Source organism: Eretmochelys imbricata, chromosome 1 (genome assembly GCF_965152235.1).
Source record: "Eretmochelys imbricata isolate rEreImb1 chromosome 1, rEreImb1.hap1, whole genome shotgun sequence".
NCBI lineage: Eukaryota > Metazoa > Chordata > Testudines > Cheloniidae > Eretmochelys > Eretmochelys imbricata.
The window spans coordinates 101,892,742-101,916,838 of NC_135572.1; the positions used below are offsets into that span (position 1 = coordinate 101,892,742).

A 24,097-nucleotide genomic window follows, 5' to 3' on the forward strand; every position below is an offset into this window, starting at 1 on the left:
AGGCCTCACATCAAAGGCCAGGAGATAGGGAGTTAGAGACAAAGAACAGATACCGGGAGTCAAGGCAGGCTGGAGACAAGGAGGAGGATTTTCACAGGAATGCAGTATCTAAGGAACACTCCTCCTGGTGCATGATGTGCTTGCTCTTAGACAATGGTGGACCCCAAACCAAAATGGAGTCACATGTGCTAACAGTACTGGTGCTCCAGCTTCGTAGATTGGTGAGTAGATTTAAGGTTCTGGGCAGACAGCCAGACCTCATGCCGCACTGAGAAGCTGGGGGCTGGCTGACAGTGTGGACTGGCATATAGTTGGAAGGCTGCCTTAGCTTCTTCTGACCAGCGTTAAAGCTTTTGGTGCACCTGATGGATGCAAACAGTAAGGTCAGAAATGGCAGGCACTGGGGACTTGGTGAGGATCTTGGGGGGAAACGAAGGTGCAATCTAGGCTTAGCAAAACAAGGGGGACAGTTGGGTGGAGACACGAATGGCACTGTTGTAGGTGAATTCTCTGTGAAAGATAAGTGATGGTAATTAAGAAAGCAGTGTAGGTGCTGCTCCAGAAACCGACTGATCTGTTCTCTCTGGCTGTTGGTTTTTGTGTGGTAAGCAGTCAAGGTATAGGTGTTAATTCTTGGAAGGCGCAGGAATTCCTGCCAAAAATGAGAAACAAACTGGGATTCCGAATCAGAAACTGTGTTGTTGGTAACCTACAAAGGCAAAAGACATTTTCTTCAAAAAGCCATTGTCTCTCGGGCGGTGTAGAAGCCCCAAATATGGTATAAAATGCAGCATCTTCATAAGATCCACTACCACTAGGGTTGTACTGTGTCCTTAGAAGGGCAGCAGTTCCACAAGAAAGTCCAGGGCTGAGATGGGGTGGGCAAGGGCTGCAGGAGACACAGTGGTCTGACACAAGGATTCTTCGTCCAGGCACAGAGATCACAAGACCTCACATAAGTTGCTACAGAAGCATGCCGGGCTGGCCACCATAAGCTTCTAGACACCAAGTCCTGGGTCTTGAACTGGCCAAAGTGGTCTACCAGAGGAGCATCATGGCAGAGTCTTAGGACATGGAGCCTGGGTGTCCCTCGGGCACATAGATGCACTCCTTGTGGTAGAGGATCCCATTGTGGTGTGTGAACGCCAAGTCAGACTGGTATTTTCTAGGGCCCAATGAATTTGAACTGCAAACGATTTATTGGACAATAGGGACCAGATGAAGAGAATTGGATTGCTAGCACCATACTCCACAATAAAATCTGAAGGTCTGAGGATCATGGATGGCGTTTCCATGCCAGGCTCGTAACACTTGTCCTTTCTAGATAATGTGCGAACCTTCCCATTCCTTGTTTTGGTAGCGACCATGAAATCAAAGGGTAGAGAAGAGAGAGATCACCAGGCCTGCTGTTGGTTCAAGGGCTGACCTGTCTTTAGGAATTCCAAGTTCTTATGATCAGTAAGAATGTGGACTGAGAATTTAGCACCTTCCAGGAGATGACACCACTCCTCAAAAGCCACTTTAATTTTCAATAACTCTGTCTAAAACATTATAATTCTGCACTGGTGGAGTAAATCTGCATGAATGGAAGGCACAAGGATGAAGCTAGCCATCAGCCAACAGAGAACTGGTCCCAGTGCAAAGTTTAAAGCATCTGCCTCCACGGCAAATGGTCTGGTTGGGTTTAGGTGATCAAGATGGGAGCTGAGACGAATCTCTACTTTAGGCGATCAAATACAGTCTGTAGGTCTGTAGACAAACAAACAATGCTCCTTAACATGGAAGTTGGGGATATGGGCGCCCACACCAGAGAACCCCTTGATAAATCTCCTATAGAAATTGGCAAAGCCCAGAAAGCGTTGTATTCTACAGATTTCTTTTAGCACTGCCCAGTCTGTGATGGCTGCCTCCTTACATGGCTCCATAGCCAATGCATTATGGGAGATGACATAGTCCAGAAACTGCACTGTGTTCTGGTCAAACTGGCATTTTTCCAGCTTGGCATACAGATGGTTCAGGCAAAGCTTTTTCAAGACACTTCATATGTGCTGGTCATGACGTACCTGATCCTCCAAAAAAAAAAAAAATATATATATATATATATATAGGAATATCATCAAGGTAAATGACGAACTGATCTAGTTTGTCCCAGAAGATGTCATGAATAAAATGCTGGAAGGTCGCTGGTGGATGCACAGGCCAACTGGCATGACAAGGTGCTAGAAGTGGCCATACTGAGTGCAGAAGGCAGTCTTCCATTCATCTCCCTCTCACACACATATCAGGTTCTAGGACCCACACAGATCTAGCTTCATAAAAAGTCAAGCAGAGCACAGATGATGGTCTAGGAGCTCATGAATAGCAGTTCCGAATGGTCACCTTATGAGTGCCCAGTAATCAATGCAGGGCTGCAAGAACCCATCCTCCTTCTTAACAAAGGATTGGAGTCCCTGCCTGGAATGTGGATGGTTGGATGAACTCCTTCTGCAGGTTCTCCTGCAGATATGTGCAAAGAGCTTGCATTTCCAGTTCAGAAAGGGCATATATTCAGTGGAAGGGAATCTCAGCTCTGGACTGGAGGTTGATAGACAGTCATACCTCCAGTGAGGGGGCAGGGCATCCATATTTCCTTTGTTGAATACATCAGGTGAGGTCATAATATTTGAGCAGTATCTTGACAGCGGCAGACTCGTCTGTGGCAGGTGTGTTTCACTGCTGTGAGCCTGCTTATGCAGAGCAGGGATTCCCCAGCTCATGGCACAAGCTGCAGAGAGTACTAGTCCTCTTACTGACTTCTGGGAGACAGGGTTGTGGGCAATACTGCAAGCAGGAACATATCCCTTTCTGTCAGTGGATGTTGGGGTCATGTGCAGGTACCTAGGGCAGACCGAGATGACCACAGAGCAGGGGCCCAAATTAACTCACACTAGAGGGTTTCCCGATGCCTATGGAGACAAACAACTGTTAGGAGAATGGTTTGGCGAATTACGTGGCCCAAGGACAGGAGCAAAGCATCAATGGTTTCCACAAGATCCGGAAAGTTCTTGCACAATATTCAGAATATTAGGGATGCATTTGGCCTAGTATGTACCCAATTGAAGGGTTATTCCAGTCCAGCATGGAAATATAGACTTAGGAAACTGAACTACTCTGCTTACTTGAGAGTAAAGGATGATCTTATGATTAAGGCTTGGCTAGGACTCAGGATATTAAGTTCAAAGCTCCCAGCTCTGCAACAGACTCCCAGTGTGACCCTTGATCTCTGTGTGCCTTGATTTCCTATCTGTAAAATGGGAGTAGTAATACTTCCTTTCTCCCACCCTTTGTCCAGATTTCCGCTTTAGATTAAGATCTTTGGGACAGGGGCTGTCTCCTTCTACAGATAGATAGAACATCTCACATAAAATGGCCCAAACCCTGGGCCCTCCAGGTGCTATTGTAATATGACGAATATGAAACAAATACAAAATTAAAAGCCTCATTATAAAGGACTGTAGCCAGTTTTCAAAGATAATTTCATGTTTGAGTATCTACCACTACAAGGAAAGTTTTCAAGTTGATAGCCACAATGGGACAAGATTCTTTTCCTCCATCCTTCTATCGTCATCACATACACGTGAGAGAAAATTTCCACATGAAGAAAGATAAAGCTCATGTTTCCCCTGATCATGGATGCATGCTCCTATTGTGTTGTAATGCCAGAGGCCAACAGAAAACGAGCTCAAGTTTCCAGCTCGAATTGCCAAAGTCCCAGATAGATGCTAACATCACACTTATTTTACATTTGTTGTTGCTTTTTTTTTTTTTTGCTCTCTTATATACACAAGAAGCAGAGACTACTTCTTGGGCACACCTTGATTCTCAGAAGCCAGAATCATCTCAGGTATAACCTTGTTACGTACAAGCACTCCTAGATGTTGAAAGTGCTCAGCATGAAAAGAAAAAAAAAGTTCCTTGCCTTTATAAATGCAACTCCAGTCCCTTTATTTCCTCTTGCTCTCTCAAAAGGACAGTACTGTACTGTAAGATACAAGTCTGTAATATTATAAGACTTTGAGTAAACTTCAAGGAGAGAGACTTTCAATTAAATATATATTTTCTTGGGTCAATTTTTATTCTTCATGCAGAAGTGTCAGTAGCGGAGTAGGCTGGAAAAACAGATAGAGAATAAAGGCACTTAGCAATGCCATCAATTAACTGTTGAACAGAGCTCTGAAAATGTAGAGCACTGTACAGTATAAAGCGCTAATTATTATAAGATACTCACACACCAACAGAGGCAATCAATTTAATGAAGCACATTCCCTTAACATTGCATTGCTTCCCACTAAGATGATCTTCTGTCAGAAAAGGAAACCAATCTTTGGTTGGCCCCGTACCTAGTTGAAAGCAGTACACCATATTGTGAGTGGGCACAGTGCCACACTAACAGATGGGTACGATTGTGCATTAAATTCCTGTTCAAAAAGCTTGAAATCTATCCAGTGTTTTGTACTTACACATAAAGAGATCTTAAGACTGCCCCTCCTTAGAACAAGAATAAGGGTGAGTGTCCAAGTGACTGACTGACCAACCCACATGAGCTGGAGAAAAAAAAAAAATCTTCTCTCCTGGAAGTTTTCTAGTCCTTTTGTATTGCACAAATATTCAGAATATGCATGATCAGAGCCTAAACATTCTTTTCATTCAGATTGCTGTGGTGGGTGAACACTTCTAAGTAATTCTGCATACTGCACACTGTGGAATTAATTGAGCGTAGGCTTTTCTAGTCATGCTAATTTTTTGTTCCTGTGTTCTCCAAGTGCCATTCTACCTCTGTCACATATCTATCAGCATCAGCACACTGGCAGACAAGTCTCATATAGGGTCTTACTGCATACACAAAGTTGTCTTTAATTTATTTGATTTGGTACAGAGTGATTGCAAGGAAATACAGCATATAGAAACACGTAAATGCAGGTCTGGAAGGGACCTCAAGAGGTCATCTACTCATCTCCCAAACAGAGACAGGATTAAGTATAAGACGATCCCGGACAGGTGTTTGTCTAACTTGTCACTGGAGGCTTTTAAGAACCTTTCCTGACATATATGTAGAAAGAGAAGGAAACAGAAAATACAAGATGGTGTCTGGACTATTCATTGTGAGAGTGATTGTGTAGAATTTCCTGATTAAGCTCAGTTTAGTTGGCATAGTCACAAGCTACACAAACATTTAGAAGTGAACAGCAACCATTAAAAATCATTTAAGGAGCCAATAGACTATCTTAGAGAAGTATTATAACAAAGTTGTTCTTCCACAGCACTCACAGAGCCAATAAATAGGGCCTTAGCCCCACCCAAATTTCTGGCAGAGGCACATTAAGATGCTTCAGCCAAATTTTCAATGCTCTGTACACATGTATAACTTCATAATCAGACATTAATGTATTCTTTTATAAACCTGTTAAATAGGGCCCCGAGATATTTTCTCAAAACAAAGTATCTGTACCACCAAATTACTTTCAGATCAAATACCATAGCAGAGCTCGCTTGGAAGAGTGTCTCTGAAAGGTCTCTGCATGTTAAAATAATACAGGTGCTGTGAACTAAAGCCTATGGGCCAAATTCAGTACACCTTAAACACGTTATAAGCTGGCTGAAACCTTGTCCTAAGTGGAGTTAAAACCTTGAGATTGGAGGGTGCATTTGCACCCAGCAATTAACAGAACTGTGATGATATATTAATCACAAACCTGCACCTAAGTAAAAAGGGTTATTTGAACCTGCCCAGGAGTCCTGGATTGTGTGAACACAGAGGGTTTTGCTGAGTATTGTTTTGCGTAAGGGGAGAGTGTATGAGAGAGAGAAGGCAAAACAGGACCAGAGAGAGAGCGCGCGCACCTGAAGAAATCCAAGGTGAAGCCTGTAAGTATGGTATGATCCCCAAGAGCAGTAGTAGTCTAGGTAAGGGTACTGGCTGACAATAACCTTGGGCCTGTAGGCTAAGAAACTTCTCCTTTTGCCTTTGGCTCCTACTGCATTCAGAGAAGCAGGGTCTGTTTATTTACAAGGCATGTACCAAGGCTGCATTTAAAAAAAAACAACTCCATCAACTTTCTCCCCCAAACGGAACATTTCCTGGGCTCTGAACCTTAGTTAACTGCTTGGGTCAAAAGGGCACAATGCACAAATGCACAAGCACTTCCACTGAATTCAGAGGGACTAGTCATGTAAGTAAAATGAGCAGGACTTGGCTGTATATTAAAATACAAGTAAGGCTTATAAAGTTCATTCCTGTGTAAACAATCCCAGCATAATGTCGACAGGCAAGCCAAAAAGATTAAAAAAGGAAAGTTAGCCTGTCAAGTTATACCCTGAGATATAGCTGTTTAAACTGATTTATTCCTTTATGTTCATAAAAAATAAGCCTTGTTACAAAACAAATCTTTTACATAAAATGTGTGTCTAATGTACAACAGGAGTCAGGTATAGAGTTTCTCTCATTTCCTCTAGTGGCATGTTCCTGCTAAAACAGATCTTCTGTATTTCCAGATAATTTAAACAGCAGTAAAAATAGCTCAGGTCAACTGGATGGTTTAGTTTACTGTACTTTACAGAGGCTGTGAATAAAATAATAAATTACACAAAAGAGGCAAACATAATGCTTACTTTCTCTAAAGGCTTTACAGTAGCCAAGGAAAGACAACAAAAAGAACAGGGCACACAGCAGGTCTGCTCTGCCAACAATCCCTGCAACCTTTGAAAAAAGAAAAAGAAAAAAGGATTTACTTTGTTTTTGTTTATTATCAAAAATATTTTTTAAAGAAAATGTGAAGAAAAGTAGAAGTATAATTCACTGAAAATATGAAATGGACATATAATTGTGTGTCACTTTTTCATTTCTGTAAATTGTTTTAATAAACTTTATAAGACCAAGGGCATTTTCCCTGATTTTGGAGGAATATTTGTTTGTTGGCAGAAGAAGCCAGTAGATGGTTTGGCTTTTACTCACTGAAAATTTGCTATTTAAAAAAAGGATTGTGGGCATGATCCAAAGTCTATTCAAGTAAATGAAAAGACGGCCATGGATCAGGCCGTATATTTGTGTAATTCTTGGACCCTAGCAAACTACAGCTGCGGCACCTCAAACCAGAAATTTAAAGAATCTCAGCTTTCAGAAAAGTACATTTCAAGCTCTGTGAAGACAGCCTTTGACCTGTAAGCCAAAGGGAACCAATTGTTCATGCTAACAAGAACAAGCTGAGCTCCACTTATTACAGCTGAAGGGAGAGGGTGGAAGAGGACCTAAAGATCTTCCCCCAATCTCTATACACATTTTTTATATCATCTGAATCAGTTACAAGGGGGGGTGCCTTCCAAAGAATCACCTGGTCTCACTACCAGTTCTGCTATGTTGGGGGGAGAACCCACGCAGGGGGTTTGCACCTGTAGATCCGTATCCAAAGCCCTGGAGTCCTTCCAGTGACTTCAGCAGGTTTGGCTCAAGTCTTTAGAGTGCTGGAGCCCAACTTTGCTGGAGCCTCTGTGCACAGATCTTTGGAAATGGGATTGGACCCACCAGTTCTTCTCCTCCCCACCCCCTCATTTAGGGAGGGGACTCAAGAACTACAGAGGCTACTCAGGCTATGCTGCTGCTCTGCCATTTTTTCGAAGAGCAGAAAAAGGTGAATTCCTCCCCCACTTGCCTCACTGCAGTTCTCTAGTCTTCTCTTGGGCAAGGCACGGGGTTCAGACTCTGGAGCAAGCCTGTGCTACTCTGACATGAGTAAACTGCATCACTTAAATAGAATTTTTGAGAGCTGAAAGGTCTAGTGGTTTGAGTGCTGGACCGGGAAACTGATCCAAAGCCCGCTGAAGTCAATGGAAAGACCCCCGATTTCAAATGAGCTTTTAATTCAGGTCTTGCGGGGAAGAAACTGCTGAATTCTAATTCCAGATGGAAAAAACCCCTGTGTGGCTTTGGACAAGCCACTTAACCTCTGCCTCAGTTTCTCTATCTGTAAATTAAGGATACTAATACTTCTCTACCTCATAAGGGTGTCTGAGGATTAACTCAATGGTTGTAATGCGCTTTGAAGGTGAAAGTCAAAGTGCTGTTCTGTTTCAGGAACTGTTATCAGCTAATGACATAAAATAATCAATTCTAGAAATAAATGTCAATGTGTTACAGCAAAGGGCCTGGTGCTCTAATACCTGCTGTCTCATTGACTTCAACAGCACTCCTTGTGTGAGGCAGAGGTGCAGGATCAGACCCATAGCCTCTGGTCTCAAGGCAACACACAGTTTTAATTTTACGATCAAACTAGCTATCAAAGTTCCATGCAATAGGTAATATTTTATCACTTACATTTGAACAGGAAGCACACACATTTGTTTTTTTAAAAAGACAAAATTATACAGCAGTAGTACTTACCTGCTATTCAGAAAAATCGTACTGAGATAACAAATTTTATCTTCAGACATTACCAAGAATAAACTTTTCAATATCCATTTTACATATGAAAGCTTTTAGATTCCTTGTTTTTGAACATACCAAAAATCAAAACAGGAAACTGACAAACTCTTCACAGTTATTATATGTCAAAACATGCCATCCAATTTTAGAGACAGGTTGTCATGATTTCAAAGCAACTGAGTTTTCAGCCTCATGGGAGGTGCTGTTTGAGGGGTGAGAAATGCATGCGTGTGTGTGCTGGAAGCACACAATGTCTTGATTGTTACAGTTAAAAATATTCAGTGTAAAAGATTTACAATTCATTGTTTAGCAGATTAAGTGCATCTGTGCACCATCTGATCTTAGAAAAGGAGTGTTTATTTTCATCATGCTAGGTTCTTCTTTCCAAAATATAAACAAATTTTATAGTTCCCAACCCTGCAAGCTCATTACACAAAGAGACCCCCCTGAGCCCATGCAGATTAGCTTGCAGAATTGGGGCCTTAGTATCATTTAGACCGCAATTTAAACAAATATATGCAATACTTTATATCATCAAGGACTAGGTGGTAGTTCTATTGTTCAGTCTGCACTGAGATTTCATGGATTTCCCAGTGCACAGAAGCTGCGCTCTCCACCACCTTTTTGCCCCACATCTGGTCTTTGGGACAGCCAGGAGCAGTTTTCACCCTCATGTAACTTTACACTGGTAGCCATGGTTCTTTAGATTGTCGAAATGCAAAATGCTCTGGTCATACCCCTTACTGAGTATGGGGGACAGGAAAACCTGATTTAGAGCTTTGTACCTAAGGATTCCCCTGCACAACAGCAATTCCCCAGCAGGCTGTTTAATACAGTTGTCCCTTTCTTTTTCACCATCAGCATTGTGGAAAAGGGATGGAACAGGGCCAAGGATCTGGCTCAAGGTGGTGGAGTAAATCCCTGTGCTATGTACCAAACTTAAGAGCACTTACTTTTAGGGAAGAGCCTGAATGTTAGAATTAAAACTTTTTAGTAATTTACAATGGAGAAGCAGTTAAAATGACTCTTGTTGGATTATGAATATTCATGGAATTTTAAGATCAGAAGGTATGATTTGTGATTATCTGATCTGATCTCTTGCTTAACACAGGCCATAGGACTCCCTTGAATTAGTTCCTCCTTAAGTCCAAAAACTACTGTTGAACTAAAGCCTATCTTTTAGAAAAATATCCAGTTTTTAATTAAAATATTCCCATTGATAGAGAATCCAACACAACTCTTGGTAAAATTGTTCCGATGGTTATTGACCCTCACTGTTAAAAATGTGCACCTTAGATCAGTCTGAATTTATCTAGCTTCAACTTTCAGCCACTGGACTTTGTTATTCTTTTTTCTGCTAGATTAAAGAGCCCACTATCAAATTTTTGTTCTGTATTTTTATTGCAGACTAATCAAGTCAGTCCCTTAATCTTCTCTTTGTTAAACTAAATAGATTTAGCTCCTTGCTTCTATCACTATATGACTTGTTTTCCATTCCTTTAATCACTAGCATGGCTCTCTTCTGAACCCTCTCCAATTTATCAACATCTTTTTTGAACTGCAAACACCAGAACTGGACACTGTTTCCAGCAGTTGCTGCACCAGTGCCAACTACAGAGACCATATAACCTCCCTACTCCTAGTTGAGATTCCAGTTTAGTAAAAGCAAAAAAAAGAAATTAACAGTGATTAAGCCATTGCATACAGTTTATTCACGCCTCTCCTCTACTGTTCATGAGATAGCATGCCCAACAATGTATTCTTTATCCACTAACTAAAGATGGATGACCTGAAACAGAGTGTATCTATTGCACTTTACTTGCGCTGAAGGATCACTAACTTGTGAGCATATTAACCATATTATTATATAACTCTCAATGTAATACATGCAAAGCTGTAATAATAGATACTCTATGTAGTAATGACAGATACAGTATGTAACTTATAGGAGTGTTCCATGATTAGAGTTGGTCATGAATTTTGCAGATATAAAACATTATACAAAGATCTAAGTATTAGGTACTTACACATTCAGTATGCACTGGATGCACAGCAAACAGTGAAGCAGCTAGAAGAGATGCTTTTGGAGCAAGGTTTAGCCTTCTTCCTTTACTGCTGTATTGCAGCCCACCCAATAATATTGAGAAGACATCAACCATTAATACAGAGATAGCACAATGCAGTATTATATTGATGACATGAAAACCCACTGGGTGAAAGCCTCCAGCAAAAAGGTAATTCATTCTAAATAAAAACAAAAACATTGAGATTAAGAGTCAGAGGAGAGCTTGGAGACACACAAAAAAAAACTAAACACTCCTGAAGAAAGAGAAGTAGCCTCTGCATGAGGAGCTTAATATTAAAAGTACATTTTAAATAATATCTAACACACCCACCTTACCATGGTTCTATCTCCAAGCATCCCTGTAGGCTCCCCTAGCCTAAGGCTACCAGGCCCTGATCCTTACCCAGACAGAGGATTTCCCTATGGAATAGCACCCATACCCTCACACCAGTCCCAATTTGCAGCAGTCACCCTTTAATGCACCACCACTACCTTTACAACATCCCAAATGGGAAACACAGCAACTGTGGCTGCTTCCCAGTTGGTGCCATAACTTTAAAGTTGCATGACCGAGTAGTGCTCTGGGATGCAACCTTGCGTAAAATTAGGAAGTTGGAGAGTCCTGCAGAAAAGCAGAGATAGTGTATGCACATGAATGTTCCTGGGGGTGCGAGCAGGAAGGATGGTGTAAGGTGAGAGTGTTCTTTCAGATTAAACCTTAAAATAAATGTTTAAACAAAAAGCCCACACCATTCACACACTGAGGTTCTAACTGACTTGCACAGACACTAAAGATCCCATGAAGCTTTCAGTTTACCAAAAAAAAAAAGATTTGTCGCAGGATCCTTGGCCAAAAATTTTCCAGTGTGCATGGCCTACTCACTGCTGGGTTTTCACTCTCTACCCCAGTGGTGGCTGCATTTCAGTTGTGCTCCACACATACAGTTAAGTGATGTACCTTGGGATTTTGCACAATGAAAAGGCACAACATAAATAATTATTTAAAGGGTGTATGTGGAAGCAGCATTCTTTCACGGACAAGGAATGGGAGTGCAGGTGGAAAGGGGTCAGGAAAGTAGGCTGGAGAGGTATGTGAAGAGGGAATTCGTACTGGTCAGGCTGTTTGGATAAAGGTTCAGTGTAGGAGCTTATTCTGGGTAGCAAAGCTCGAATGGGAAAAAGTGTACCACAATTTTCTGTATAATATAAGCAATATGCTAAAATCATACAGAAACTTAATTTAGATAATGGATATCACCTAGTACGTCTAGCCAACCTGCATCTGGCTTAAGTGGAGTTCATTATGATGATCTAACCTGTTATAAATGTGTAATACACATAAAAGCAAAGTCTTAAGGGAGCTAGGGAAGGCCAATTTCTTACTTGAGGAAACAGCATTTTACTGGCTACCTCCACGTGCTCCTCTACGGTTTCAGATTTTTCAATACTTGTGTGTAAGTTTTCTGTTTAAATTAACCAGGGTGTTATTGGAGTCAGAATGAGCCTCAAAGGCCGTAAGAGGAAAGGAATCATTTTATAACGTATGTTTTATGCAATATATGGAAGCCTGTAATAGGCATTTCAAACACCCAGACATTTACATTATTTGTATTTGTATTACAGTGGTGCCTAGATTGGACTGAGATTGGACCCCATAGTGCTAAGCGTACAAACACATGATCACAGCCGTTCCTTGACCATGCAGGGGAGGAAAGGGAAGTAAGGCCCCATGCAGACCCTGCTCTCACTATTACAGCTGGAGTCACAAATTGAGCAGAGGAATACTTGCCCAATACTCCCTGCTGAGAGCAACTGGGTGGGGAGGAGTCCTGACTCTGCCCCCTTCACTCACCGGGGGTAGTGGCTGGCCAGGCTCACAGCACGCAGTAAGCAGCTCCATGACAAGGGTGAAGTTACTTACTTCTTTCCCAGGCAAATGGGGAGCCTGGATGGAACTCGACAATATACGTACAAAGATACGTTAATACATAGCAGGAAAGTATATTAAAACTGTGTGTTCTGGGGCGGGCAGGGGGGAAATAGTTAAAAAACAACTGTCAAGCTGAGGTTAGGATAGATGGGCAGAGATCAAAATGTAACCAAACCCCAGGAAAATGAGAACAGAGCCCATTTTTGTTTAGTTTTAGACTTCTTATCTGACTGCATTTTAGCACCTAGATTAGAAGCTACTATTATTGAGGTTCTATATATAATTAAGATAGATTGATAAACACACAGAGCTGGGCACATTGATTAAAAACTAAAACAAAGCTATGTATACATCAATCAAGATGTATACAGTTCAGTCTACTTCCACCAAAGGATTCTGGTGACATGAATAGATTTCTCTAGCTACATTCTTACTGTTAAATATTACAGCACCCCTTGCCATAGGAAAAAGAAGGGAAGAAAAAACAGAACGAAAGGGAGAAAATCATAGAAGGGTCTTCAGACCTTAAACTGAGAATTTGTGGAAGCTGCTCAGACATTACAGTGATTAAAGAGAATTACAGAATCTGAGGTGGGGATACTTGTCTTGATATGTTAAACATGACTCTGGAGTAAATTTAAGTAGGAGGTATTATATAATTATATAAACAATTATGACTCCACTTTTATTCCTACTGGGCAGAATTTACCCTTATGCATAGCACCAACACAAGGTCTATGCATCAATTAAATCCCTTGTGCTGGCCCTCTGCATAACGGTGAATTTCACCCTTTGGTTCCGAACCTGCAACAAGCTGTGAGACGTGGGAGTTCACCAGCATGGAGCTTATTGCACGATCAGGTCTTTGGAGTTAAGCAAGGTAGTAGCTGTACTGCAAATAAGCTGTAGCAGAAATTTTACTTCCTCAAAGTCTCTTGTTTTCCAAAACAAAAAAGTCAGTTAACAAAAACCCCCAAACCTAGTACTCTGGGCACGACACCAGGTCTCACCTGAAAGTCAGGACAGTAAGTGGTCGATATGATTTGTGGCTGGTATTGCTGCTGAGTTTGCCACCCCAAAAGTCATGATGCCACAGGTCACCAAGTGGAGTTTCTGCTCTGAGGTCCTGAAAGACCACACGTTTAGCACCAACATTAACAACATTTCAGTTTAGTTAGAGCAGCTGGAAAGAGAACAGTTACATACAAAGCAAACTGGCACCACCATGACCATATTTTATAGACAACATTTTCTATCAAGTCTTTTAGTGACTGGCTACTGAAACCTGATTGATAGTTCCAAGTCTTTTCAATACCCTCTTGTATTCCTTTAATTATTGTGGACTAGATGCTCAGATGGCATAGATCAGCATATTTTTCCTGAATTTCAATAGAGCTCTGCTAAGTTCCACCAGTTGATGTTCTGACCCAATAGCTCTAGTGTAAAATATATTAAAAATATAACTTTATACCATCTTTATTTTTGTAAAATATCTTATTTTAGAGCAAGGATCTTTGGAGACAGGAACACAAGCTGTTGCAAATTGCCATTCTGCCACTAGCAACAGTAGGAGAACCATTAATGAAAGCACTAAAGATAGCTCTTCTTGAGATCCTGTTGGGTGGCTTCCTTAACTTCCACATAACACCACTCCACTAGCGTGCTTTGTTTCTGACATATTAAACCTATCAGCAAGTTCCTCTATGTACTGCTCTACACAGAAATGAATAGTAGTAGTTAGGAAAGGAATTTCTTAGGTACCATCATGAATGAAAAATAAAATCACAATTTTTAAAAACTACAAAATGGAAGTGTACAGTTTGCTTAATCTCATAACTAAGATGATAAAGAAGTAATTTAGATTATTTCAACTCTAAATGGTGCCATAGGAGAGACTATGTGAAAATCTGAAGAACACAGATGGACATAAAGGCAGCTCCCCTGCCAGCTCCTTTTTTTTTAAAAACATATTAGATACTCATCTACACAGCCTCAGAGAAATTTCTGTGGAGTAGCACAGCATGCTTCATATTCATCAATAATTGAAGCTGCTGCACTGAGAACGCCACCTTACTTCCACCGAGCTGCCATACCTCTCCTCCACACACATACAGCGTGCCAAATTCTGCTCTGATTTATGTTAGTGCAACCTCATGGGGTATAAATGAAAGCAAAATGTGCCCTTAGTTTGATCCAAAACCATGAGGGCACCTAAGAGTGAGATATCACTACCAAAAGAATAACTTCAATAGGAGAACTGGTACCATGGGTGCAATCAATTACAGCTTATCTTATTTCCCATTCAACTAACACAGTAGTAAAAAACCAAACCAAACAAGCCAAAAAGCCCAAAACTCTGTACCACCACCATTACCACATGAAGCCAAGTACGGTACTTTCTAAAGGATTACTAAACAATAAGTAGGTCCATGTCTAGCACTGAATTCAGCAGGGATGTATAGATTGCAACTCCATTGCATTTCTATATCTGAAAGAAAAGACGGTCGTGTGATTAAGTCACTGGACAGGGACTGTAGAGACCTGAGTTCAATTCTCAGCTCTGTTATAGACTTCCTCCATGATTCGCTGTAAGTCACTTAAGCCTGATTTTCCATTCCATGGCAATTGTTTGCTATTCACTTGTCAGTATATAGAACATGCAAAGCTATCAGAAAGTCTAATATATTTCTTAAAATATAAAGCATTACAATTTGAATACAATCTTGACATAAAAGAGATGGTATCAACAACACGAGGTAAAAAATATATTTGTTGTGTGCTAACAGAGATTTTTAACCACCATGGGAAACACTACTCAACATCATTATCTTCAGAAAACAGAACGCAAACTATAAAACAGTCCTGCCTGGTCTCTAAGTGCTCCAGCTAGGAAACAGTTTGCACAGTTTAATCAGAGTTTATTTTTTGTCTTCAGTAGGAAACAAGCAGGCAAAGCAAAATATCCAGAAATATCTTGTGATTCAATTTCACTTACTTATGACCTGAATTCTCCAGAGCTCAGAACTGGTGAACTTGATCACCGAGCACTGGAAGTTTGGAGAAAGCTAAACTAAACTAAAATAGTCTCTTCACCTTCACGGGATTACACTAAAAAAAACCTGTTTGCTTTTCCTTAACTGTAAGGACTTTGCATCTATTTGAAAAGTTATGAATGATTTCCTCCACTGAAATAGAAAGTGGATACCTAGGGAATCCCTAAATATTTGATTAGCAGCAGCCTATGCAGAGTAGAGTGCAGTACTTGAAGAAGGGTCAGTTCTTCTACATAACGGCTTACGGAAAAGATGCATTGTGTCTGAAATTCCTGCTAACCCAACGATTTGTTTTGCCAATAAATAAATAAAGACAAAGCATTGTTGTTCACCAGTAAAAATGTGTTTTTAAATGACAAGGAAGCATCTGGAAAACAGCCCTGAACACCAGTAAAATCCAATAACTGAATGCGCCACAACACAGTAGGCATGGGGCCAACTAACAACGGATCTTTCATTAAAAAAGGAAAGTGGGGGGAGGGCTAGCAAGTTAACAAGAAAGGATCACAGCGTGGTACCTAAGAAAACATTGGCAAAGCAAGGCTCAGTAGATCCACAGAATGCCTTCATCAGCTGTATTTCACATGAAAATAAAATATGGCATGCAGTACCTTGCTTAATAAAACCAGTCTTTATTATGGTACAGTACTTTCACTCCCCACCAATTCATAACCTTTCATCTCCCCATTTTTGGTACTGATTTAATATTTCTACATATTTATCCTGCCGCTTATTTAAAAGGTCCAGTGGCATCAAAATCCCATTCAATTTCTAAAGGAACATGTCAAGATTTAGATAGGGAAATAAATTAAACCTCCATATTTTCAAATGAAGGCTGAATAAGTAAGAATGAGGTTATTTAAGCAATTGATTTAGTTTCTTCTCCTTGCCTGCAGCCAGAATTTTAGCAGCTTTTTCATTTGCGTGCATGTTGGTAAACTGAAACAATAACATTTGTCAGGTAAAAATGTGGAAAGAAGTGGAGGAAGATTACAAGTGTGGAAATTGCACTGAAACAAACTACATCTACATTGCCTTGGATTAAATGTCAGTTTAAGAAAATGAAATTGCATCATTATCCTTCAAATAAAATTTGCAGAACCAGATTTTCCCAGGAGATGTGTCATTTTACAAATACAATACATTCTATAATCTCTGTATGTATTTACACTTCCCCCAACATTTTTCTAGCTTAGGATACGGCTGACTTACTCAAGCACACGACACATTTATTTAAGCAACAATAATTCAGTAGGATGCTGAAAGACAAATTGCAGCAGGCTACCTCTATACTTTCTGTTGTGAAAAAAAATACTGTAAATTATATTTTTTCCAGAAGGTTTTTTGGCCACCACTATAGTATTGTTCTCTTCATTCTTTTGGTGTCAAGACAGTAGAGTGCATGGGGAGAGACACTTTCTGTATCTATTCTTTTTTTTTTTTTTGCTTCTATGTGCCTCTCTAACCACCTCTACCACTCATACCTCCTAGATCGGACGAGGACCACTGGAATAAGGCCAGGCACCCTTGGAAATTGTTCAATGTCCCCTTGGGAGGCATCTCAGGAACTCAGGACACCCAGTATCTTGCAGGATCACACCTTAAACCATCTATTTTAGGTTTTAAACCATCTATTTAAACCCTTAAACCATCTACTTTCGGATGGTTTAAAATCAAGTAGCTTGAAAACTGGCTACGGGATGTAAGCAACGATTGGCTAAAAATTTTTCAAAAAGTACAAGATTCGCAGTGCATTAAAGACTTTTTAAAAAAGCAAATACTTTCTTAATATTATTTTCTACTCAAACAATTGGTGTAGCTGCCACAGGAATGTTACAAGAGAGATGGTCCACGAGACACTCTCTCCGTTAGGCTGGGGTTTACCTTATGAAAAAACCTTGAGAACCCTTGCTGAGTGAAACTCACATCAGCCCATCCTGCAAACACTTCTGCACAAGAGTAACCTTATCACCCACTGGAGGCAATGGAAAGTCTCACACTGACTTCAGTGGGGCTTCTTAGGACTGGGTCCTAAGGACCATAATCTGAATTCACTGAAGTCTATGGTAAAAATCCCAGGACCAGATCCACAAAGGGATTTAGGTGCTTAACTACCATTTTGAGAGCTTAAGTTCTACCTTATAGTTACCAGTGAGATCCTCAAAACCCCACTCATCTGCTGCCTAACCCTGGAGGTGCTGAAATTCCATAGGTGCCTAAATTTCTGTCAGTAAAATCCCTTAGGCACCTAAATTTTTGCTAGTGAATATCCACAAAACAGCCTCAATCCTGATGATGCTGAGCTGCTCAGTTCCCTAGTTCATACCTAAATCCTGGTGGAATTCTCAGACTAGGTGTTCCCCCACCTAACTCATATGTGGGGACCTATCCAGTAGGCCGGCTCAGAGCACACCTAGCAGATCTAGTCAAAAAATGACAGCTCGGGGACAGCAGGTCAGGATTTTTTGGAGTTGTGCATGTGTCTCCTTATACCCAATAGCCCAGTTGTTAGAGTACTCACCTGAGATGTGGGGGACTCAGGTCTGAATCCCCACTTGTCCTGATTTGGAACAGGGACTTGAACCAAGATCTCCCACATCCCAGGTGAGTAACGTAATCGCAAGGGTATTGGCAATAATGGGATGGAGGGCTCTCACTCCCTGATTTTTGCACAAGCAAGGACTGACCTGACTTGGATATCTAATTCCAGGACAGGGTTCATGTCTGTGAATCCTGAGCAGAGGAAGGTACCTCCCTCCAGTGCCGAGTTAGGAGACCTAACCATTTTTGAGCGGCAGGATTAAGCCCTGCCCCTCTCCTTGGCATTTTATACTGCCTACTTCAGGTGACTCCCTGCTCACTTGCTGGTTTCTGTGAATCCCTTCCTTAAGTTCCTGACTCTCTCCATACAATGCATGGGAAGCCTGGGTGCCTAACTTAATTAATTCCACTGGGCGCCTAAATCCCCTTTGTGGATCTAACTCCCAATGACTTTAATGGGAATAAGACTGGGTCCATAAATAGTCTCATGTACACACATCCACGTGTGGAAGTGTTTTCAGGATCAGGCCCCAACACTGTGCAAATTTAGCCAATGTCACCCTCAGTACACAGGTGAGCAAAGCACATTTCATTCAGAAAAGGTGGTGCTACTCTACCTTGATAACCATCAATGCTGGGCTATCCAATGGATCTCAATTGGATAAAGAGAATTAAGCCAGGACAAAGTAATTAATTTGTTCATTACTGCGTCCTTGTTGGTGCACCAGCATCAAACCAAGTAGCCAATAAACCTTTGGGAATAAGGATTCATTAGATTACTTGTGCTCCTTCTGCTTGCTTTGCAACAAAGCAGCCATGCATAGCTTTTGTACAGTATTTACATAAATAGTGGCTTACTTTTTAAAATGCTTTGCAGAGACAAATGATCATTTTAAGAAAGGGAGGGGGTAAAGGAGAAATTCAACCCAAAATTCTTATTTTGCAAGGGTCAAATCTGGGGCCTAATTAAATTGGCAGTATCAATTTAAATTATTTTTTTTCTACTACAATTTAAGTCAGAATAAACACAAACCTTATTATTGATGATAGCTTCAGAATCATCAAAGACAAAATCTCCATCGTAGCTGTTAGCAAAACACATGCAGGACATGAGTCCAACAATAATTTTAGCCCAATAAGAGGGAAGCACAAACCATGATATTTCATGATCCAAATTAAATTCTGACTGTGCCATTCTGTGAAATGCTTGTTTCGAATGTGGAGCTCCAGCATTATGTTGGCTGCAAATCTGAAAAAAAGAAAAAAAAACTGCAATGTACAATTACATTTAAACACCACTAGCTTTGCTTAAAGAAATGAAAATCACACCAACATGTTTTGCATAGGAAAACACGACACCTTACACCAGTGGTTCTCAAACTAGAGCCGGGCCAGTTTGTTTATCTGCCACGTCCACAAGTTCGGCCGATCACAGCTCCCACTGGCAGCGGTTTGCCGCTCCAGGCCAATGGGGGCTGCAGGAAAGGCAGCTAGCACATCCCTCGGCCCATGTCGCTTCCCACAGCCCCCATTGGCCTGGAGTGGCGAACCGCGGCCAGTGGGAGCCGTGATCGGCCAAACCAGTGACATGACAGGTAAACAAACTGGCCCGGCTCACCAGGAGCTTTCCCTGAACAAGCAGTGGCCCTAGTTTGAGAACCACTGCCTTACATGAGTGATGAGATGTAATTCTGAAATCCATTAAGGCAAAACGGAAAATTAAAAAAATAATTATCAAAACCTCTTTGGACATAATTTTATATTTCACATTTGAGAAAAGTAGAAAAGCATGGTTGACTATGGTCTGAGCATAGAGTTGAGTTATAATCCTGACTCTGACACATGCTACCTCAAAAGCCTTGGGCAAGTCATTCTACTTTTTGAACTCAGTTTCCTTGTTTTTCAAATAAGGATACCACCACCCATTTTATAAACACATGCCTTGTGAGGATCAGTAAATATTTATAATGTTCTTTGAGGATGATGAATACCAGTTAGGGCACAATAAACCCAAAAAGAACTGTGTTGCTGCAACATGAAGGACCTAAGTTTGCAAGGACTCCATGTGTGGAACTCACAGGGACTTCAACAGAGTTGCATAGAGTTCTTGGAGAACGAGGCCCTACAACTGGCATTCAAAAAAATCAGAGTCAAGAATAGGGTTGTAAGTTTGGGTTGGATGGATTTCTGGAGGTTTCATCACATGACAATCTTCAATTCCTGGAGACTCCAGGACAATCCTGGAGGATTGGCAACCCTTGTCAAGAAGCACAAACTTAAGATTCCAACAGCAAAGTTCACTAGGTCACGCAGCACGTCACGCAAATTTTATAATACACATCTTACTAACAGAAAGATAAAATAGGCACATAATCCAATATAGATTTAATAAGGAAAAAGACCAGTAAGTACATGTTGCAACCCAGATTTATTCATGCTGTCAAAACCTTAAGTTTTGCATTTCTTGACTTTATGATTTTACCTGTGGAACCTTAGTGGTGGGTTTTTGCATTTGATCTCCTAGTTTTATTTATTTTAAAAGGAAAAAGTCAAGAGTTATTTGTCTTGTGGAGTTTACAAGCTATTCTGGCTTGGCAAACGGAACTGATAAAGTTCCTTGCTCTTAGGTGTTCAGCTTGCAGAACTTGTCAGTGTTACCAGTGGAATTCACACAAGTTCCTTGAAACAGTCTACAAATTCCTAACCTGTGTAGGTACACATGCGTGTGTGCATCCACGCACACACACGCTCCTGAGGTGTGCCCCTCAAGCCCTGTAATGTGGTACCCAATTTGTTGAGATGCAGGTGTGGAGTGGTATGGATCTGAGAAAGACCAAAAGAGGAAAATATTCAGAAGAAGCTATCTAACAGAGCTGAATAGGCCCACCACTAAAAGCAAAATATATTTTCAAATGTAATCCACTCCTGGTTTACAATCTAATGAAAGATTAAAAGTGTAACCCTTAATCAGAAGGAAGCACATACATTGCTACTAACAGCTTACATACTACAGTGATGGCCATTACAGAAATACTTAATTAAAACAGATTTCAGCAGCTGTTCAGAATTCCCCTTTCCCAGAAAGTTTCCCCTAACCTGGCTGCTTTTTTCCATTTTTCTCATTTATATTTGCCATAATTATTTACTAGTACCTCTATACAGGATAGCTCAATCTGTGGAGTTTTCCATTACAGGGACAGAACTGTTAAACACTCAAGCATGTTCCCTGAATATGGGGGAGAAACAAATATATATATATATATCACAGATGTTTTGTTTGTTTAAAGGGGACCCAACTGTGTGCTTGATGCCAGGGGAGGATACCACCCGGGGTCTGACAACACCCACTCTCTTTTTGGTACAGTCACAGTGCATATTTCCATTTCACTGCTGTCTGGTGTGGCACAGAACCTAATAAAATATCATTCTAGGGGGCTCCTTTACATGTAGAAGGAAAGTTGCATATTTAATATTACATGCAACTCCCCATTAGATAGCTGGCAGCGTACCTAAACATACCGCTAGAGCTCAAGACTCCACTGTAACAAGAACAGATGACTCGGATATTTGTGAATTAACGAGGCTGTGCCGTCTCAAACGGAATCAGCTGTTTATGCAGGTAAAGAAAACCAGGGATTCAGTCCTCCGCCTGGAGGAGAAATCCTCCGGCACTGTACAGACGAGGACACCCGCACACGGTCCCGCTATAAGAATACAGCGGGCCACGAGCACTGTTTGAGGAACCAGGAAACTTACTCCTAGTTTCCAATCCCGCAGCGGGGAAAGGCAGACGCAGAGAGCTCGCCCTGCGCTCTCGGGGAGGAAGGAGGACTCCTCGGCTGGGGAAGGCGGCGGCAGGGGAGCGAGGGAGCGGGACCAGACCGGTGCAGAAAGCACGACTCGCAAGTACAGGAAGCTTTGGCCGCGCACGTTTTCAGAGCCGGAGCCGCGGCGGCTTCCGTGTGTTTCTCTTCTCCTGGGAGCACCACACGAATGGCACACCATGGAGCGGGGCTCGCAACGCCGGCGAGGTTTCCGTGCTGCCTCCTCCGCCGCCCGCCGCAGCAGCAGAAGTCAGGAGCCAGACCCACCCCCTACCCGGCCAGGCGCACAGCCAGCCCCTGCCCCGGCTCAGCCCCCTGCCCCAGCCCAGCCACCTACCGGGGGCACAGGGCACCTGCCCCCCCCCGGGACCAGCTCCGGTCCCCTGCGGGCGGCAGGCGCGACCGCCCGGCCCTGCTCCGGGAGCCCCGCGGAGCTTTACCTGCACGGAGACGGAGCCAGAGCCGCATCTCCCACCCGGCTGCGAAACTCTGCCCGCTCTCCGCGCCCGGGCGCCGCCGCCGCTGGGGCGGGGGCGGGGCCGCCTCGGCTTCTGCCCGCCCCGAAAACATCCTCACCGCCCATTGGCCCGCGGCCTGTCCCCGCCCCGCCCCGCCCCGGCGGCCGCCTGCGCCCATTGGTGGCGGCCGCTGTGACGCGCCGCGGAGCGAGCCAGGGAGGCGGAGCGGGAGCGGAGCAGGCTCTCGCCCCGCCGCGCCCGGCTGCGGGAGCTGAGCCACACCCCTCTGCACTACACACAAAGCGGGGAGAGATGCGGCCGCCCAGCCGGCAGCGCGCAGGCGCGTAAGGCTGCCGCCCTCTGGTTTGCGGCTTGCTCCTCATTCACAAAAACCTTTTGTCTCGGCAGCCCAGCGCGCGCGCCGCTCCCTTTGCGCTGGTGCGCGCCGAGCGGGGGGGGGGGCTGACCCGCGGGCTGGCAGGGCTGGGCGTTCACTGAGCGTCTTCCACCCCCACCCTGCTTCATGGCTGATCACGGGCCTTTGCTTTATATGGGGACTACAATAGCGCCCACACAGGAGGAGGCCTTCCCCCCCCTCACCCCCCCCCAAGGAGTTCGCAATCGGAACGAACCTGAAAGGTTCAAACTCTCACCTGTTTAGTTCTCGTTTGCCTCACACCGCACCGCTCCTCGTGGAACTAAGTTCTCTTCCGTACCATTACACAAAGTAATCCTGGGAAAGAAGACGTTATAGACCCATTGCACTAATGATACAGAAAGTTGCTGCAGTTCTGGGAGCCAGTGAACAGGGTGGTTACCCTGGGCACCAGCTTCTCCGGAGTGCCACCCTACTTCGCCACTTTTTTTTCTTTTTTCTTTTGACTCAGCCTCTCTGGGGGACCCTGAAAACATCATCTGCCCTGGCCAGCAGAACGCTTAGGTTCTGTCCCTGCTAGGGTTACCCGTTCTGGTTGGATGTATTCCTGGAGGTTTCATCACATGACATAATCTTTAATTGAAGATTAATCTTTTCATTCCTGGATACTCCAGAACAATCCTGGAGGGTTGGCAATGCTAGGTCCTGCCTGGACTAGTGACGAGGACACCAGCTGTTAATTACGAATTTCACTAATGGGATCCATGCAGACAGTAAAATATGCTTGTGAAATAAGTGAACAAAGTACATTTGGGGATGCATTCTCTTAACTTTCTTATTGTTTTTGTTGACTTAGGTCCTGATTGTGCCATGAGCACCACAAGAGCAGACCACTCTGTGCAGGCAGACAGTTGTTGCAGTGATTTCCTGGGTGGAGCTCATTCATGAATGTATTGGGACCAATGTGAACAAAGGAAAGCAAGGAAAATGCATCACAAAATGTACCTGACTTTCTCAAGTGTACTTTCATTTTAAGCAGTTAAGAGTACGTATCCAAGTATACTGTTTAATGTTCTAGTATCTTTTCTAAAAACAGTGAAATCATAGTAATATGAGTCCTCTCTACAGTCATCCATGAATCCTTGCTAAGGGCAGAGCAGAGACACCTAATTTTGGGTTAGAAATTCTGAGGTGTTTGTAAAAAGAAAAGGAGGACTTGTGGCACCTTAGAGACTAACAAATTTGTTTGAGCATAAGCTTTCGTGAGCTACAGCTCCGATGAAGTGAGCTGTAGCTCACGAAAGCTTATGCTCAAATAAATTGGTTAGTCTCTAAGGTGCCACAAGTACTCCTTTTCTTTTTGTGGATACAGACTAACACGGCTGGTACTCTGAG

General features: G+C 42.6%; 1 protein-coding gene across 1 annotated transcript in view; it reads right to left on the reverse strand.

Annotated features, from left to right (window-relative positions):
• Window positions 1-22,388, reverse strand: part of TMTC4 (transmembrane O-mannosyltransferase targeting cadherins 4) — a 57,486-nt gene extending 35,098 nt beyond the window's left edge. The window contains exons 1-5 of the mRNA XM_077807051.1: window positions 22,309-22,388; window positions 19,078-19,293; window positions 13,461-13,576; window positions 10,483-10,699; window positions 6,649-6,736 (exon numbers count right to left, since the gene is read on the reverse strand). Coding sequence (XP_077663177.1) covers window positions 6,649-6,736; window positions 10,483-10,699; window positions 13,461-13,576; window positions 19,078-19,239 — 583 coding nt within the window. The 5' untranslated portion in view covers window positions 19,240-19,293; window positions 22,309-22,388. The remainder of the gene's footprint in view (window positions 1-6,648; window positions 6,737-10,482; window positions 10,700-13,460; window positions 13,577-19,077; window positions 19,294-22,308) is intronic.
• Between the last annotated feature and the right edge of the window lie 1,709 nt (window positions 22,389-24,097).